This window comes from Chionomys nivalis, chromosome 4 (genome assembly GCF_950005125.1).
Source record: "Chionomys nivalis chromosome 4, mChiNiv1.1, whole genome shotgun sequence".
NCBI classification, from domain to species: Eukaryota; Metazoa; Chordata; class Mammalia; order Rodentia; family Cricetidae; genus Chionomys; species Chionomys nivalis.
Window position 1 is genome coordinate 41126526 of NC_080089.1, and position 19958 is coordinate 41146483.

The following is a 19958-nucleotide window of genomic DNA, read 5'->3' on the forward strand; positions in this document are numbered from 1 at the left end:
AGAGAGTTGCCAGTGTCTTTGACACGTGAAATGACAGTCATTGCTCAAAGCCCATGTACAAAGAGGTCACATGTATTCCCTCAGCTTCTCAGAGTTTCCAGGAAAAATAAAATTTAATTGCCATAGATTTGATTCCAAGATAACTTCAAAACAAACTTGAAGTATGGCTTACTGTGTTTCTAACCTTAGACAGGGAGGTGCCCCAGGGATAGATTTAGTAAGCCCTTTATCTTGTAGTTAATAATAGTATGTGGTTATGTATCACATATAAAGGAGGGTGCTACCTGCCTCTTTTCGGCGAGAACGTTTGTGCTCTGAGGATGCTCTGTGAGTGTGAACCAACAAGGACATCATACATATAAAGCTCTCGCTGCCAATGCTCGCCTGGTCCAGTGGCTACTCTTGTTTCCTTTCTGTTGTTCAATCCTAGCATGCTACTAGTCTACATACAGAATTTAATCGCAAATCATGAGAATACTCGAACGCAAAGTTTATTTAAGGATAAAACACATTAAAAATTATTTGGTTGATTTGTAAAAAGTGAAGGAGTGGGTTTAAGGGTCAGGATGGGTTGGGTGAGGTTCTCCAGGTCTGCAAACATTATATCCAGTGGTTGAAGCTGGTATGGCAAGGTGGAGGCCGCAGCACGGGGGGAAGGAGTTAAGTGTGACCAGTGGGCAGGGCTTGCACATCAGAGATCACACTGTTGAACAGGAGAGGGACTGCCTAGAGGGAGTCATAGCTTTAATTCAGAGTTACAGCAAGAGGCCCGTCTCTAACCACAGGGGTCCAGAAACCACAGGGGACAGACTGAGTTCTCTCATCAGGCTTCTATAACCAGAGGCTTTCCCTGACTGGCGTTTGGCCTGAACCACAGTCCCCAGTGCCAACTGTATGGGCATTTAGGGTAAATGTATGCTTTCTACCCATTCGTTTTGAAAAGCCGCCATTGCATACCATGGAAGAGGAGCCAGGAACTTCAGTGTCCTCCATATCTGACTGCTGGGGGAAGGTGGCATGAGTTTGAGAGGCTGTACACGTTCAAACAGGTTTTGCCTTGGGGACACACACTCTTTATACCTACAGGGACTGAAGGAAGCACCATGAGTTCATTGTGAGGTCGTGCCTGATGTATAGACAAAATGCCATAGCGAAAACTGGGTCATGATGAGAAGAAGCGTCCAGACTTGAAGTTCGACAGAAGAATTCGAGGCTGTGGACAGAAAAGAGCATAGCAAGAACATGTCAGTTCAACAGGCTTCAGACCTGCCCGGCAACACTCAAATAAAGGGAATGTCTTGGGAAAATCCAAATGGCCCTGATTAAGAAAGAGAAAAAAAAAAGCAAATGAATCCAACCTTTAAGAGAGCCCTGTGCTCCTCAGAAAGAGACCAGGGAAATCAGATGCCAAGGTTATCTACTCTGTCTGAGTGTGTTTCTTTGAGCTAGGGTCTCACTGTACAACCCAATCTGATGTGGAGCTCATGAGCCTCCTGCCTCAGCCTCACAGTGGCTGGAACTTCGGGTGTGTGATACCATGTCCAGCTAAGGCTACTAACTTCAGCGCAAGGGGGCTTTGCTGAAATTCTATGGTCAACACATAGCCTAGAAATTACTGAATCAATTTTAATTGTCCACATCTTTTAGATAAAAGAACAGTGGCCCAAGGTGGTTTGTTGTTGTTGGTGGTGGTGTTTTTTGTTTTTTGGGTTTTTTTTTTGGTGGGGGGTTATTTGTTTGTTTGTCTGTTTGTTTTGGGGTGCTGGAATTTCTTGGGTGCCCCCTGTCTTTCTCTGGGACTCTCACAGACAAGATGCTAAGTGGGCTTCAGCTGAGTTTCTCTTCATGGTGAAGGAGCTTCCTAGGTCACCCAGCGTCCCGTCCCTTCAGAAGAGGCCCACCTCTGCAGCTCCTGCCGTCCTCCTGTAGGGAGCCAGTCACACAGCTGCACAGAGGCCCGTCCACCCGGCTGGTGCAGATCTGCTCACAACCCCCATTGTCCTCACACCAGTCCAGCCCTGAAAATGAGCACGTGGGAGACTTGATGACAGAAATACCAACCTTGCAACTCAGAATCAAGGCAGGGTTGGGGGCTTGAAGGAGAGGAAGGAAGAAAGAGTTGCTAAATCCCAATGAAAGGGTTTTCCCGGAGGACATAGGCTCACTGGTGTCTCCGGTGTCGCCCCCTTGTCCACCAGACACACGTCACAAGTGAGGCTCGTCTGAGCCCTGAACTCCCATTGTCTTAGTAATTTATAGTGTGTTTTAGGGAACATACATACTTTTTCTCCTAATAGGTCCCACTGAAATGATCTGTTCTTTGGGCTCTTTTGTATAATCTGTGGCGATCCTGGAATTTTGCGGGCAATTCTGAAAGACAGAACACCAGAGGGGGATTTCGCACAATTAAGCTGATAACTTATTCTTCACCATGTTTCCACCTCCAAGAGAGACAGTGGCTTCGGCCTCCAGCACTATCGCTGCTCAGATTAATTAGAACCAATGCATTCTTGATCATCGAGCCCACTGGGACTCTAGGCTTTATGTCAAGCAGAATTAAATATACTCTCCACACTAGAATGAGACTCAAAGAGGCTCTCTGCTCAGGAATGAAAATTGCTGGCTCTCGCCTGATATTAATGTATGCAGCACCATCTGATAGTAGCTCTGACCATAACTTACATCCCGCTTCTGTAAACATGAGGGAACCATAAAGATGAAACCTGAAAGACGAGAAATAAGAATCCAGAGCAATAACATCTCGAGGACATAGCCATCGTGGTAAGGGTGTAAGTCTGGCATAGAGGAGATGATGGATTTGCCCTTTTGTCTGCAATCCCACCCAGTTCCAGACTGGTAGACAGTAGTGCAGATCTGATGAACCATTGAGTACTTGAATGCACTGAATTCTGAGTTTGAGTACCAATGTTGTGGTGCTCAGCCCATGGGCTATTCAATACAGTGACTCAATACACTGCTGGAGACTACTGTGATGGTCCTTACCCAGGTTGGTCGTGTCTGTTCGGGGTATAGACATTCTTAGAGAGAGCTTCAAAGTGTTACTACTGGAGAGGAAATACTACTGCCCTCTAGAGGCCCATAATGCTGTCAGCACCCTACACTACACATCTCAGCTCTCCTTCACAGCTTTGCTCCATCCAAGATGTCAATGGCTCCAGGAGCCCTTGCCTAGTGTGATGTCAATGACCTTGTCTCCTTCACAGCGTTGCTCCATCCAAGATGTCAATGGCTCCAGGAGCCCTTGCCTAGTGTGATGTCAATGACCTTGTGGTATTTTAGAGACTGAGCAGTACATGGAGATCATTCCACTATACACTCTGCAGCAAATATGACCACCCACCCTTTAAGGTGTTTGGATGCCTCCAATACTGCCACTGGGCATCCACAGTCACCATGGGGCAGCTAGAGAAAGGCTGAGCACCTCGTTTTTTTAAACTTACAATTTTGCAGGAGTATTTTTCCGAGTCACAGAGGGACACTGCACAGTGAAGATGAACTTCATCATAATCTCCGATGAATTTGAAGACAGTGACATGAAAGCGGCAGGTTAGGGACACTCCGTTCTCCTCGATGCCAATGGTGTTATCTTTGATGTTCTGACACCTATTCAGGAAAAAAAAATCATGGACTCCAGCTTTGTTTGGTTGTTTTTTTTTGTCTCTCTTAGAGGTTAATCCCATCTTTATTTCAATTTCTCACATTTCATATAAAATGGCCATAAACACCAAGAATGACTTCGCATTTGAAAGTGACCTCTGGACTGCTCCAGTGAGCCATTTATTACCACTCCCTCTTATTTTCATTGTTTGTTTTGAAACATTGACTGCCACCTTGAATCGCTAACCTAACAGCAACTACCAATGAAATGTCTGCAGGGACCGCTCTCAATTTCCCAAGGCTTCAGGAACTCGGTCCGCCCCTCACAGCACCGTGTTCCACAGAAGACAATTTAACAAACACAAGTCCCACTTCCTCTGTTTTCTCCAGTTAATTATCGATGTTGGCAGGGGCCCTGATTCAAATCCCTTGGGGACTCTTCCCACACTAAAGTAGTTAGGAGCTAGAGGGAAGGAGGAGCAGGATGGCTGAATCCCAGGGATTGTTTTGGTGGAGGGGGACTGCCTCTTTCTCACCACCCTGGCTTCTTGTTGTGTCGCCAAAACCCAGTTCTCACCAGCAGCACATCCCCGCCCCAGGATGGTGATATCTTCCCCCCACACCATTTAAAATTCCCAGCTGCATTATAGTCTCTTCTGCTCGTGTCTTCATGTGAGGTCTTCCCCACTGGAAGACCTTTCTGCTCTTTTTTTCCTGGGCCCAACCTATAGCACCCACTCCCATACAAGTATCTCTGATGCGCACGCCGGAACCAGGCAGCAACAGGTAGCCTTTCCTGGACTTGACAGCGGGGCCCTGTTCAAGTGTAGGGAGAAAGTCGCAGTCACCACTGTGGCTCTACCATACCACATGGCATATGGCAGACATTCGAAAATCATTTTTGAATAGATGAATGAGGGGAGGGAGGGAGGGAGGGAGGGAGGAAGAGAGGAAGGGAAGAAGGGAGGGAGGGAGGAAGAGAGGAAGTGAGGGAGGAAGGGCCATGGTCACTGTGAGTGCGGAGGAGCCAAAAGACTTTGAAGGGATAACGATCTTAAAAGGTGTCTCTTTTTCTTCTCGTTTCTTTTCCCCAAGTCCACTGGATTAAATAGCTCAGCAATAAGGAAAATTAAAAATTGAAGTTATCCTTCCGTGTTCCCACACCTATTAGTTTTCGTAATTAGACAAAATGCAACTTGGCTTTTTGGAGCAATAGTCTCTTAAATGCTTCGAAAGAAAGGCTAAGCGTGTCACGGTTTTCTTTGTCATTATTATTCATTTGGAGGATCAGAGTCAGCTCAAGGATTTTCAGACTCCCAGTCTTCACACAGACCTTCCCTCTTAGGCCAGGCCCCCTCCCCTCTCTCTACATGTGGAGGCATAAAGTTTAGGTATCAGAAAGTCATGCAAAAGAGCAAAGGGTACGGCTGTCTGGACACTCTATTGGAGCAAGCAAACAATTCTTAAGAGCTCTTTTCAATGGCGTCCTGTCTAGACTGTTCCTTTGGGGGACAGGGGGTTGTCACAGAAGCCTTCAATGTCTCCCATTCTCAATTGTAAGCATGCAGTTCTCAATACCACTACAGAAGAAGATTCCTGGCCAGCTCCGGTTGGCGGGAGGGCGGATCACGTTTTCTGGCAAGAGTGTGGACCACAGACATCCACAAAGCCTCAGGCAGCAGCATAGACCATGAACTCAGCAAGGCCTCTGGTGGAGTGCAGACTATGGACAAGAGAGTGCTTAAAATTTGTGACAGGGATGCTGAAATGTAGTTCTTCCCAGTTGATGACTTCTGACTGGGGGTTGGGGAAGAACTGTTTTCTTTAAGGAGCTGACCACTGGGAGTTTGACCATGTTCCAGTGAGTATATAGGCAACACTGGACTCTGTGTGTGTGTGTGTGTGTGTGTGTGTGTGTGTGTGTGTGTGCTTCTTCTTCTCCTTCTCCTCCTTCTCCTTCTTCTTCTTTTGGGGGAGGAAACTAGGGTCAGGGGATGGACCTGGGAGGACTAGGAAGTGAGTGTGATTGGGGCGCATTATGTGGAATTCCCAAATAATCAATAAAAACATTGTGTTGGGGTAGGGAGGAGAAAGCAAACAAGCCAAGACTATTAATTGACACTTGTCCTTTTGCCTGTCGAGACACCTGAACAGAAGGGAGACGTGGCCTGGATCCCCAAATGACTGGGTCAGTAGTAGAAGCTGATGTTGTCTCTTATCTTCCACTTCCCTGGGGAGGAAGAGCTGACCCCCCAGTACATGAAGGGGTCCATTATGCTGCTCATTCACTAAGCTGAGCATGTTTCGAGTGTGGGGGAAAACAATACGCACATGCCTCGTAGAAAGGTTAGGACTGATGAATTCCATTTCTCTCTGAGGATGAGATAATTTCTCACATAACAATGGTTTAATTTGAAGGCCTTTATTTAGACAGACCCAGGGGTAAGCTGAGATTTATGAACATGCTTGCTGGCTCGCTCTCCCTCTCTGGGTCAAGTCTATTAAATACTATTTTTAAAATGCTAAATACCACGTCGTCCTTCAAAGGATACCTAAACTTTGTCATTTGGGTTTATAGCTGGAGCACGGCTCCTGTCTTAGCTTCTTTACTTCAATAAAGGAAGGTGGTAAAGGGGGAGGGGGGAGAAGAGACACAGGAAAAGAGAAAAAAAAATGGCACTGTCGATGCCGTCTTCAAGGACTGAGAGACACCTGCAGTCTCCAAGTCTCCACTCTGCTCTCGGAGGGCTGAACATCTACTCAGAAAAATGAAGGCTTTAGTGGGGGCTTTGTCCAACATACCTGGACAATGCACTCGGTAGCACCCAGGGCACATAGGTCACTATGTGTTCAGACAGCTAAAATGACCCCTCTGCTGGTTGGTGGCCTTGGGTGATCTCTACCTAACTTCTCCGAGGTTGTGTTATCAGCAAAATCGTGGACATTCACAACTTTTCCCAGAGCCTCTCCCCGTTCTCTCAGAGCTCCCTTTCCTTTTCTAGTAGTCACAAAGCTATTGACAACTTCCAGAGCTGCACTCCCCACCACTGAGGCCACTGAGGTAGGTGGCAACCTGGGCTGGGGAAGTTCAATGGTGTCTTTTCCTAATAAGGGTGATCTGATATGAGAGTATCTGGAATTAGATGTGCCCCATTCTTAGTGAGGACAACAGTGACAAAATGTGAGGCCAGGATTGCCAGCAGCTGCCTAACTGGGCCAATGGCAGAGACAGATGGACAGGTGAAGGCGAGAGAAAACGGGAGAGCCTTGACACCTCCTTGAATCCGATCATCCCTGACATTCACCCCTCATCCATGACTGCACTTCATAAGCAGCAAATTCCTTTTATTTTCGTGTAAGCCAAATCACACTGACTTCTACCAGATTGAAAGAAATCTGATTCATGTAGTCACTCCAATTAAGAAAGCTTGTACCGTGGTGACGAAAGCATTGGAAAGTCAGATGGTGGGGTGTTTACACTCTTCTTCTGGTGTACTAAAACATCATTGTATTTTACACTTAAAGTAAGCACATTTTTTTTGCAAAAGTATACCATGATAATAAAAGAAATTAGAAGAAAATTTATTAGTATAGGTGTAAATTGCCAAGCAACCCCATGTTCTTACTCCTTCTTGTTTGGTCTAGCCTTCTCATTCATTAATTGAATAAATTTTGTTTGGTAACAATGTTTCAGGAAATATGTGAGGGGCAGGCATACTATAACAAGGATGAAGAAGCCCGGTGAGCATAAGATACGCCCTCTGACATATGGTCCTACTTTTTTTCTTTTTCTTTTTCTTTTTTTGGTTTTTCGAGACAGGGTTTCTCTGTAGCTTTAGAGCCTGTCCTGGAACTCCCTTTGTAGACCAGGCTGGCCTCGAACTCACAGAGATCCGCCTGCCTCTGCCTCCCGAGTGCTGGGATTAAAGGCGTGTGCCACCACTACTTTCTATAGTTTTCGTTATTCACGTTCAATCACAGTACAACAATATTAGGTGGAAAGACTAAGAAATAATTTATGAGGTTTGAAATTGCATGCCGTTCTGAGGACTACGACGGAATCTGGCGAAGCCCTGCTCCAGCCAGCCAGGACTCAATCATTCCTTCGTCTTCTTGTGTGTCCATGCTGTGCATGCTACTTACCCATCAGTCATTCGGTAGCCGCCTCAGCCGTCAGACTGATTAGTGTGGGAGCCCAGTGCGTGCGCTAGTCATCTGTCTGTGGTCCTGAAGCGGAGTCCCAGGGCCTGCAGTGTCCACCTCCCTCCTCTACCACATCAGCACCGCGTCCTCTCATCATCACAAGGAGATGAAGGGTGAGTGCACTAAGTAAGATGCTTGGAGGGAGAAACCGTGCTCGCACAACTTCTATTACTCTACATTGTCTCAGCAGCTCCTTTTAATTATTAGCTATCCTCGTTAATCTCTTAATGGGCCTAATTTACAAGCTCAACTTTCTTATGGGTATAGTGCAGTGTGACCAGAACTGTCTACGGCTGCAGGACGTCCCTGGGAGTCCTGGAATGTGTCCCATCTCCATAACGGGGAATCATGATATCCTAATTGCTTTTTACTTTCGGTGTTATTGCTGTTGCTCTTGTTGTTGGCACTGGGAGCTGCTCTCGAGCCTTAGCACGGGCTGGCAGAGAGCTCTACCCACGAGCTCCGTCCTTGTCGCGCACCTGCCGCAGGCCTAGACCGCCACCCACTCTCACACTACATTGCTCATTTTCAGAATTCCAGATTCTTCTCAAAATGAAGGCAGAAGCAAGTGAGTCGGGACCCCTTGTTTAAAACATTATATGGTAAATGCCTCGTGCAGGGGATCTGCCTCTAACTTGTGTGACTTTTGGTGAGTTGCTGGATTTTATACAGTCTACTTCCCAGGGTATGAGAGAGATGAATCTGCTCATATAAAACACTGGTAGGTGTCAACAGAAGTTAGCACTATTCCCACTCTTAAAGGGAGATACAGAAAATGGTACGTTAAAGGCTCTGAGCTTGTTGCCAATGGCAAGGCTGCCACAGCCACTTACCCTCCTTCAATGATGAAGTACCGAAGCTTGTCATTGCTGTCTCGGGAGGGGGTGGCGTAGCATTTGTTGAGTGTGAGGATCAAGTGTGTGGAGTCAGCTCCAACCACGAAGACCCCCACGTAGAGAACGTCGCGAGTCGTCAGCACAACTTCCCCCTGGCGGTACGGGTGTTTGTAGGAGGCATTTTTGTAGAGCGCCATCTTGGTAGTGAAGCTGCCCTCTTGAGTTGGAACTGTCAGGTTGATGACACTAACAAAGAAAGACTCACATGTGAGGTGAAGACCCCCCCCAAAAAAATTGTTATTTATTCAATGACCTGCTGTTTTCCAAGCTAAAACGTAGAGGAAGGCAGAGCATGCAGGCCTAAAGTGTAAGGCTACCTTGTGTAATTTAGTCCCTACATGGGACAATTTACATTTAAATGAAATTAAATAAAATAAAAAATTCAATTTATCAGTCCCCGAAGCCAAATTTCCAACACTCATTGGTCACAGGTAGTTACTGTACCACATAGTTCAGCAGCAAAGCATTCCCGTCATTATTTGAGAGCATCTTGTTTCCGGAAACGTGAATTATATTTTCTCTGGTGCCTCAAAGACAAATGCTAGCTATTCTGAGGTTGCTAACCTTAGCTGTCAAGGAGAGAGAACGTATAAGAGCAGCCCATGAAATTCTTTACCTCAGCATAGGCTTCACGACAGAGTCCAAGGAGATCTTGATATCCAGCTCATAAGCACATGAAAATTCCACATTGATCGTGCGGTCCCGAGTGATGATGTTGCCCGTGTTGTTGGCGCTCTCGATCCAGATTGTGTTTTTATACATGATATGAGTGCCATTGGACTGCAGATCAAGGGGAGGTCAGAAATCATTAAAATACGGGAGCACGCGGTTAGCATTTCAAATCTGTCTCCCGGAATGGTAGAGAAATGACTTTGTTCCATACCAAACCCAGAGGCTAGAATACATCAGCATGGAAGTAGCCTCAGCACCAACTGGGGGAAAGAAGTATTGCCATAGATACGAGCAGTGCCCTTCAGTCTGATAACCTTGAGTGCCCGCAGAAGGCAGATTCCATGTGCCACTGAATTCTAGCTACAAACAGATATCTGTTGGAACTCGGGCTAGGGAAACCATGAGATACTGGCAATACCCAGAGAACGTAAATTGAATCGGAAATTCTTTTTCAGTTCTTAACCTGAAATCTCTCTTCTAACAAACATTTTTTTCAGGTACTCTTACAAGTACCAACTGAACAAGTGAGTTTCACCTCCTTAACCCATTCTCCCTCTGATGAAAGCACTTTGTTACGTCATAGGAAGAAACAAGAGATGATGTGAGATGCTTCATTAAACCAAGTGCTGGAAACCCCGACACTAAAAGTTGGGGTCTTTCTCTATTTTATACCGTCAACTCCTTTCTTCAGTTAGTATCCTTATGACCTAAACCAGCTGGACCAGGCTCTATTTACCTGGAAAGACAACAGAAGCATACGAAAGGTAATGAAAGTCTTACAGATATATAGAACAAAGGACCACAGTGGGCATTGCAAACCAAGGAAAGAAGTGTCCCACTCAGTACGGGTTTTCTGTTCTCTCAAACACTTGGCACCAAATGATGATCGCTCTTTCTGTCTTTGATTTTTGCATGCGTGCTCCGCTACTCATCAATAAGTGTACTTCTAAGCACACTGCCCTGACTTTAAGGATGATCAATGAACACACTCCAGGAGATGGCATTGCCTCAGCCAAATGCTCTCTCCACCCCATTTTCTCACCTGCACGATGTTTCCACAGTTCCCTTTGGTGTTGTTGATCTGAAAGGAGATAAAATCCTCCCCCTCGATGCCGAGGCACTGTCTGTCATTGATTCTCACACCCTCTCTCTCGAAGCCCAGCTGGAAGAGCTTGCACTTAGAAATGGACACTTCCATCTGGGCGGCCTTGCAGGTCACCTCTGCATCGATGATGTCGTGTGAGTCTGTGGGAATAGTCAGGAGGACAAGTATGTCAGAGGGAGTTAGTCTTGCCGCAGGGGTGGGCTGGGGCCCCCATGGCTGTGTTTCTTTAGAAGCAGGAAGCAATCTCCACTCAGAGGCTGCAATTCTTTCTAATTACACTTTGATCACACCAACTGAGTACATGAATTCATTCGAAGCAATAACTTGGGCGTTGGTGGAGGCTTATTAAAAAGATAAAAATGCTAATAAAGTGCCTTTTGTCTTCTCTGTAGAAACCCAGGCCTTCCTCCCACACAGGCTGGTGGCAGGTACTTTTCTGTAAGTGACACACAGAATATGTCACAGTGTGATCTGGCTGGGGAGCTGATGCCTCAGGGAAAGCAGTGCTGGCCTGACCCCACCACCCACCAGAACCTCTAGGGAGTCCGGGTAAGCTCCACTAGAAGACTTTTTCTCTGGGTACGTAACCACCATAGAAACAAAAACGTTTTCGTATGCCTAGGTGAACATGTCCCCTCCTATGCAACATTCTAGTCGACTGGGCTTTTATCTTTGAATGATGCTAATATTAGCATGTGCTTGTGAGTTACTTGGTTTGGAAAAGGTCGTAAAGCCAAAAGACAAAACACTTCCCCTTTAAGCTGGCATCCAGGTGGGCTCTGCTGAGGATAATGTCATTTCTAACCCTGGGGAACTAAGGTCAGCTGATTATCTGCTGTTCACATCAAACATTGCAGTCCTGTCTTTAGGATCAAATATCTTTGGGCCAGATAAAGCTGGCTTGAAGTCCATCTTAAGGCACCTGGCTCTCTAATTCTTTCTTGTTGGCATCAACCATTTACTTATTTGGGAGTCTAAAAGAGCAACTTGGATCTGTCTGATGTTACTTGGACTCATGTAGGAATGACTAGTTCCATTCATTTACGCATCTGCGAGTCAGGATGTACTGAAAAGGATATCGCTATGAGGAAAAGACCATCAGCCTACCTTGACCCTGTCAAATTGTTTCCTAGACCCTGAAGGTTTTGCTTTGGGTTTCTAGCTCAGCACAGAGTGGGCACACAGCCCCTTCCCTGGCATTTTTCTTGATAAGCTTCCTCATTAGAGCTTCTGGGGAGAGATGCGCTAGTTACTCACTGTTTCCATATGGGGGCGGCTCAATGCAGCCACACAATTCTCCTCCGTTGTCCAGCTCACAGGTCCTGTTGGGACAGTCCGCCCCCACACAGGGGTCTTCAACCACTCCTGCTAAAAAGGAAAACACAGAAACACACAATTTGATTTTCACACCTACACGCAGTAGCATTGGCTTACACTACAGATTTGACAAAGTTCAGTAGGAACCGGTCAGGTGGGAAAGCTGACAAGCAGGGTGACCTCCAGGAAGTAAAGGCAAGTACTCATGATTGGGTGTTTACTGTGACTCTGCACTATGCCTTAGCATGAATTAGTATGATTGACTCTCAAAAATGCTCCTCAAGCTGAGTATTAGAAACCCAGTTTCACAGCTAAAACTTACCCAACTTACCCAAGATCATCCAGGAAGGTAAGCTGTAGAAATAAAATACAGACTTATCTACCAAGTAATTCTATAAATTCTATACCCACCATACCATATCACAGTACATTTTATACATATTGTAATTACTTGAATTTTCTATATTTATAGAAAATTTGCATCCAAATAATTTGTTTCTTGATTTCCAGCATCCAGCCATCTCATAGGCAGTGCTCATATTTATCAATAACAAAAATCTTAGGACTCCTAAAATCATAAAGATGCCCCTCCTATGAGACTTCTTTGATTCACGGTGCACCTTCTCCCCAAACGTCTACTTGAGTTTATAAAGGCAGGCAGATCAACAACTATGCATCACTCTCCATTTCAATCAACCGTACCATTTTGCTGAAGGGAACAAGGAATAAGGCAATGTGGAAGCTTAGGAAGTGTAAAACACCAGCCTGTTGTTATGAACAATATTCCTGTAAGCCATGACTCTTCATCGTCCCTTTGACACTCGCTAACTGAGAGTGTTCTCTTTAAGAGACTAATTCTTTATACGATGAATATCCTTCCAACCAAGAGAGAAAGAGCCTTGCTCAACGTGCCATAGCTTTTTGCTAAGGATACACTTGCCCATCATGAGGTAAGTTGCTCTGGGAGTTTTTATGGGGCTTAGAAAGGTCACACATGTCAGTTATAAGAAACCATCTCAGATCAACTGTATATGTGGTGGTAATCAACAACAAGACACTGAGGACTTAAAAGCTACTCAGCAAGTAGATTTTAAAGTGATCATCACAGACACATACAAAAAAATGAGGTTAATAACAAAATTCAGGGCCTGGAAAGATAGCTCAGCCGTTAAGGACAGCTGTTGCTCTTTTAGGGGAGCCAAGTTTGGTTCTCAGCACCCATATAATGGCTCGCAACCATCTGTAATCCTAGTTTGAGGGGACTCAACTTCCTCTTTTAGTCTCTTCATACACTAGGCATACACATGCTGTGCATACATATATACAGGCAAATACATGTGCATAAGATAAAAATAAATGTTTTTAAAATACAGTCTTCAACACACACACACGCCTTGTTCAATGTGGATGTCGGTCCCTGCTACTGAGTAACTAATTGTACATGGTGAGATGGGGTGGGAATTTCTTCTTTATATGTGTTGCTTTTATTGGTTAATGAATAAAAAGGCTGTATGGGCCTATGGCAGGGTAGAATAGAGCAAGGTGGGAATTCCAAGCAGAGATAGAGGAGAAAAGGAGATGGAGTCATAGAGACACACACAGTTGCTGAAGGAGAGAGACGACCTGGGACCTTACCAGTAAACCACAAAATAATAGGAGTGGGTTAATTTAAGATGTAAGGGTTAGTTAATAAGAAGCCTGAGCTAATAGGTCAAGCAGTGTTGTAATTAATATAGTCTCTGTGTTATTATTTGGGTTTGGGCAGCTGGGAAACGAATGAGCGAGAGTACAGAGATGGCTCAGCATCGTGCCTTAATTTCTAGAAAGGCAGGTGAAGGAAAGCTATCAGCATTGTTTAGATGTGTCTATTCTGAAAAGGCTTTCTGTTTTTAAGAGCTTTCTCTGCTCACCCAATGTGTTCAATATTTGACGCAGGAACAAGCACACAGTGGGCAGTCAGCAGAGGGTGTCCATGGCTAATCCCATAGGAGACTGGCCAAAGAGAAGAGAAATGATGAACAGTGTACGGCCTGCAGGAAAGAGCTCATCCAAAATGTAGAGGTCCTTCTCCCTCTTGACACACAAGGTATAAACACCCTATGGCAGGAAGAAGCTTGTGTGTGTGTGTGCTCACGCGCGCGTACAGATAAAAGCCGAACAAATTTCAAAATTCAAACACTTAACTTTTAAGTTATTTAAAATGTTTTACTTATGAATACAGTAAACTCTGAGCTACCAAACAGATTTTTCAACAGACTAGTAATTTTTTAAGAATTTCTGAAATCACCAAAGACATATTTTAATTAACTACATGATTTTTAGGTTCTGAACTGAGTGCACCTCAACCACTTAATCATATTTACTCTACAGACTCACTAATGCATGTGTGCTTTAGAAATGATCCTGAAAACCTACTGGCTCTTAGATGCAATCAGGGTTGGTATTGTGTGTCTGCCTACAAACACATATTCTGTTGGTCACACCATCATACTGTATTGGTGGAAATGGCCATTTATATAATGGGTACACCTATACTTATTACCCACTTATTTGTGTCTGTATTATTAAGAATTACTTCACCAGGCAGTGGTGGCACATGCCTTTAATCCTAGCACTTGGGAGGCAGAGTCAGGAGGATCTTTGCGAGTTCTAGGCCAGCCTGGTCTACAGAAGCTAGTTCCATGACAGGCTGCAAAGCTACAGAGAAATCCTGTCTCAAAAAAGAAGGAAGAGGAGGAGGAGGAGGAGGAGGAGGAGGAGGAGGAGGAGGAGGAGGAGGAAGAAGAGGAAGAAGAAGAAGAAGAAGAAGAAGAAGAAGAAGAAGAAGAAGAAGAAGAAGAAGAAGAAGAAGAATTACTTCATTTATTTAAGAGGGTAAACACACTGAATCATGGAAATACTACATACACTGAAGTTTCTTACTACAGAACACAACACATGAAGCAAAAGTTTTTATTTCACCATCTAGTTTAATGTATGAGCCCTACCGACATCCATCTGCAGCTTCCTTTGAAGCCAGATAGAGCCAGTACAGTCCAGCTCATTTTTCCACCGGCAATGCCTCCCCCTTTCTGCTATGGAAGTCGTGGCGGAGCTGAGTTGAGAACTAAGAGCAGCCAGGAGTCTCAAACCACCTGCGCCCTTCCACCAAGTCACTAGACTGCTGCTTCTCCCACCTAGAGCCCCCCCCCCGGAAAGCACCCCTCTTTGACTCTGGAGGCAGCCGACAGCACTCTCCTCTCCTCCTCAGGGAGCAGATGGACAAGGAAAGGTGGGGTGGACCCGACATCAGAGCAGTGCCACCCACACAGCACCCACAGAGAGAAAAGGATTCTCTTACAGCAGTTCTCCTTCTCGATCCACTCGGTGCTGAGGATGCCGAAGGAGCGGCAGGCCTCCCCGTAGGCGGCCAGGGAGCCGCACAGCTGGAACTTTTTGTGATTGTAGCAGCCGTCCAGGTAGCAGGACTCGTAGAAGGGGAGGGGATCAAGGAGGCCATAGCAGGGCTGAAAGAAACCCTTCATGTCGGTGAGCTTCAGGCAGTAGCCGTCCCCCTGCATGGTCTGGATGTGCACGTTGTCGCACGTGGCTGCGTACTGGGAGAACTGGAGCTCGTTGCAGCTGGGGGCGAGAGGTCTGGTCAGGATACGGGAAGCACAAACCACCATCTGAGTTTGCCCACAGAACATAAGACCACGTCTGTCGTGCCTGCTGGGCTAGTTAGCTAGGCCTGGAGCTCATATGATATGCAGATGTCAACTAACTAGCATTGTGACCTTGGGAAAGTCAGGTTCCAACTGTCTCTATCCACTTAAAAAAGTGAAACAATTTCGATTGTTCATATCGCAGGGATAGAGTGAAGATAAAATACCAGAATGGATTAGTAACCAACAGTTATTGAAATAGCATCCATTCGCACTTCAATATAGTTCACTGATATCATTGACACAATAATGGTTAACAGCATATTGGCAGAATAACAATACCAACAATAACGATGCCTATAGAATTAAAGAATGAGGAAGAAATTCAGGAGCTTCTAGCCAGTTCCAATTTAGCTGTCAGAGATCATAAGCAAAATTTTTGTAAGAGAGCTATGTGCAGCTGAAGATAGTTCATAGCAGGAAAACCAAAGAAAGGCAGGAGGAAACAAAACAAAATGAAAACAGAAACACAGCCTCTCCAGGGGGCCTAGAACCTTGCTTATTCGTGGGAAACCCGGAATAGCTTAAATGCCCAAAAGCAGCTGTGCTACCTGTGAGCCACTGAGTAGGATGTAGAGGGAGAGGCAGCACCAAATTAGAAGTAGGTGATTCTAGTCCTGGCTTGGCACTCCCAGGACCTCCTCATGCAAATGAGCCATTTAGAATGTTTCTCTAAGAAAGGAGAGATACCCAACTAGATGCTAAGGTCCTTCTCAGCTCTGGGTCCACTGAGTTACAGAACCATTTACATATCATCTTGACATGATCTATTATTCAGCGTTTGCTTAGAGCCAGGCCAGAAGCTTGAAGCACCCTTTCTACAGCTGGGTACTTAGATGGTATCTGACATGTAGGGCATAAAGAGGCCAGGCCATTGGAGAAGCAAAGAAATGTCAGGAAGAAGAAACCTGTCCACCGAGCCAGAAAGGTGTCCAAGTGATTCTGCAGCTGAGGGAGACCCTAAATCAAGATCCTCTGCGATACCTTGTTTAGCTCTGACTCAACTGGTCAGAGGGGAAGTGGCTGATAATCACCTCTATAGCCCATGTTTACAGAACGACTTCTTCATTCACAACATCAGTGAAGACTTCCGGAAAGATTGCAGGTTACCTGCGCAGTCTCAGCACTAGGGAGCAAAGGGCTGCCTTTCTCCAATGTCATCTCTCCATTGCATCCCCAGTAGGGGATCCTAGATCTCAGATAGATAGCTGGTGACAGCTTCAGATTCTAGTCCCAAGCACACTCTTCTGAGTGGCTGAGAGCAGGATCACATGACAACTTAGAATTCTATCATCTAAACCCCGCTCCTGCAGTTGGAAAAATTACTGGGTCCTCCAATGCACCTAAACTCCAAAGGCCAAACGCAGAGTTCTGCATGACAGGATGGGAAAGGATGCTAAGGAAAGTACATGTCCTGTTCACACCTCTATGCATGTAGGGAGACTGAAGCAAGGAGTCCGTGGCCATGGTTTGAACTACTGGGTTACACTCACCTCTTCTGCATGCCATTGGTCTTCCAGCTCTGGGCCAGCACCACACTGCTCACCACCGGTTTTCCCCGCAGAGTCACATAATCATCAGTCATGTCCCCGTTGAAGTTGCCACAGAGGCCACACACTTTGTTCTGCAGCCTCTCACTGATGCTGATTTTAATGATGTTGAAACCATTGTAGTATATCTGGATGTCGGGGCTGGTGTCGATCACCAGAAACCCCTCGCTGCTGTAGATTTTGGTTGCCAAACCAGTTATAAATGGTACATTTACTTGTGTGCCGTTCACCTATTAGATGCAGAGAGATAGGAAGTCCTTACCTGAGGGCTGGGATTGGCCCATCTTTTCAGCAAAGAGCCAGATGTTACAGGCCCTGTTTTCTCTACCACAGTTACCCAGCTCTGCTCTTATGCTGGGCCTCACCCACCATGTGTAACAAACTGAGTGGCTAGCTTCCAATAAACCTTTATTTACAAAGTCAGACAGGTGAGGTGGCAGCTCAGTCAGCACAGCGCTGCCCTTGAGAGCATGAGGAAATGCTTTTAGTCTCAGGAACCCACAGTAGGAAAGATGGGCATGGTGGCTCATGTTTGTAATTCCAGAGCTGGGGAGAGGCTGAAACAGGAGAATCTCTGGGGTTTGTGGGACAGCCAGTCTAACTCACTCCTCAAGCTCCGAAATGAATAAATAACTAAACAAGCAAACACACAAATAAATAAATATGGGCAACCTGAGGAAAGTCGCCTGAGGTTGTCCTCTGACCGCCACACACACCAGAGCACACATGGGTACACATGTGCATTAACACACAGACACAGCAAGTAGATGTGGTCACAGGCTACAGACTCACCACCCCTGCCCTAGGGTTTACGGACATACACTTATCCCGCGGTTTCCAGAAAGGAAGCAAACGGTAAGAACAGAAAAGTTACGAGGGAAGAAAACATCAGAAGAGGACGCCTTCCTTGAATGGATAGATTTCTGTGTTAAACTTTCCCCAGCATCTACCAGTTACTGAAAATGACATCATTATCTTGTTCTAAGGAGAGTCCAACATGGTTACAATGGATCTTGGGATAGCTGCCCCATTTATTGCTTTTTTATTTATAATGTGCAAACCTCAAGTCTTCCCAGATGTCTTATAAACATGGTATTTTCTGCATTTGTCATTTTCCTGGTTTATAAAATGTCTTAGCCTTTGGGATTAGATATAACGTGCTTTTCCTGTGCTTACAAAATCAATTGGATTCCCCTCACACCCTTAGTTATTAGTAATGTTCCATTAAAAAAAAAGATGGCTTTTTAAAAAATCCTGCCTTTTCTTTTGACTGGCTTGGGGTATTACTTGGCAGTGGTGTCTGTGTGGCTCTCCTGAGGGTCACTTTCACCTCGTCCTGTGTTCCCACCAGCGCAGCTGTGTCCCTCCAGGCCATTTTGCCAAAGGAATTAGAGTGTCAAAACCAGCTGCAGCTTTCCCGGAAGTTAAAAGCCGGTAGTAAAACCCAGATTCTTCCCTTTAAGCTTGCAAAAAGCCGGTCTCTTGCCTGGCACCATATGCCAAGCTATTTGAAGACTCCTTAAATAAAGGTTCATTCAATGCTAGATTTAGCTGAGCTGGTAGTGGAAGGCCAATGAAAGGCCCAGTGTTCCAGAACATGTTCATGGGGCTCTCCTCCTCACATCCCCACCTCGTACCTGAGCTCACTGTAATGGAGCCTGGTTCCATCTTTTGGGTCAACCTGATGTGGCCAGTCTGGTCTAGCTACAGACTGGGGCCCAATAGTTCATTATTTCATTATTTTCCTACGTGGAATGAGTAACGGTATTTAAACCAAATATTCATTTTGGGGGGTGAGTGGGCCCTTCACATGTGTTTATATACAGATCTTAGATTTAAATTTTTTAACAGCCAAGGCAATGACCCTGAGGAAGAATCAACCTAAGATAAATTCGACATTTTCTTTCCGTTGGAATGTCATCATGGGGCTGCCGGTGGAGGTGGTTGCTCTCCTTGGCTTTATTTGCATCACTGTTTTTATAGGCAAATAAATACCTGCCTTCTCTTTTTAGGGAATGCGTGACAGAAATGAGGGTTGGTCTTAGTATAAGTGGGTAATGTCAAGAATAATTGTAAAGGCTCTTAAAATTTAATGAGATGCCTTTTGGAAATTAATCCAGAGTAAAATCTGGCTTATCTACCATTTTATCACCTGGAGCCCGGTTGCCAGCCTGCTGTCGATAGAGCCTGAGACGCTAAGTTTCCCGCAAGGCTTTTAAAATCCTGGGTAACAGAGGCAGTGGCCTATTCTTATGCCCACAGGAGTTTCGGGCTTCAACTCTCTAAAATTCATCTAAAGGATACTTGGAGCAATCCTTTATTACCCTTCAACTCAGTTATTTGGGATAAACTACAACGAACAGCCCATTATCAAAGCCCTGGCTCCCTTGGAACGTTTTTTTAAGAATCAAACCTTGACAGTATTCCGGTCATTGATGAGAATCTGCTCTTCGTTGATGTAGAAATAGACAGGTGAGATGATGGTGAGGTTGGGCGAGGACCACTTGTCGAAGTTGATGATGAGCTGGAAGGAGATGTCTGGCAGCTTCTGGCAGATGGTGGATAGCACGAAAGCGCAGTTGGCCGGGAAGCGCAGGAAGGCACCATCGAAGGTGCGAAAGACGCCACCCCCTGCCGCTAAACAGTAGGAGGTCTTGGTGCTGAAGCAGCCACGCACCCCACTGCGCAGGGCGCACTCCTCATCTGACTTGCACTGGCGTGGATCACACTGGATCAGGTTGCGCCTGAAGCAGCGGCAGCGCCTTGTGCAGTCTCCATTCCAGAACAGCTGCTTGGGCTGGAAGAGAGGTGCCATTGGAGTTAAACTGTGACCTCAGATTGCCCTGGAGACCCCAGAGGCCAGCCTAGCCTCCCTTTCACAGCGCTGGTGTTT

At 45.6% G+C, this 19958-nt stretch overlaps 1 protein-coding gene across 1 annotated transcript in view; it reads right to left on the minus strand.

Annotated features, from left to right (window-relative positions):
* Positions 1-1109: 1109 nt before the first annotated feature.
* The window catches only part of Tecta (tectorin alpha), a 70124-nt gene continuing 51275 nt past the window's right edge, over positions 1110-19958 (minus strand). Inside the window, exons 13-23 of the mRNA XM_057768349.1 lie at positions 19479-19862; positions 17009-17295; positions 15152-15432; positions 11752-11862; positions 10432-10634; positions 9334-9497; positions 8655-8903; positions 3462-3624; positions 2283-2370; positions 1902-2018; positions 1110-1213 (exon numbers count right to left, since the gene is read on the minus strand). Coding sequence (XP_057624332.1) covers positions 1110-1213; positions 1902-2018; positions 2283-2370; positions 3462-3624; positions 8655-8903; positions 9334-9497; positions 10432-10634; positions 11752-11862; positions 15152-15432; positions 17009-17295; positions 19479-19862 — 2151 coding nt within the window. The remainder of the gene's footprint in view (positions 1214-1901; positions 2019-2282; positions 2371-3461; positions 3625-8654; positions 8904-9333; positions 9498-10431; positions 10635-11751; positions 11863-15151; positions 15433-17008; positions 17296-19478; positions 19863-19958) is intronic.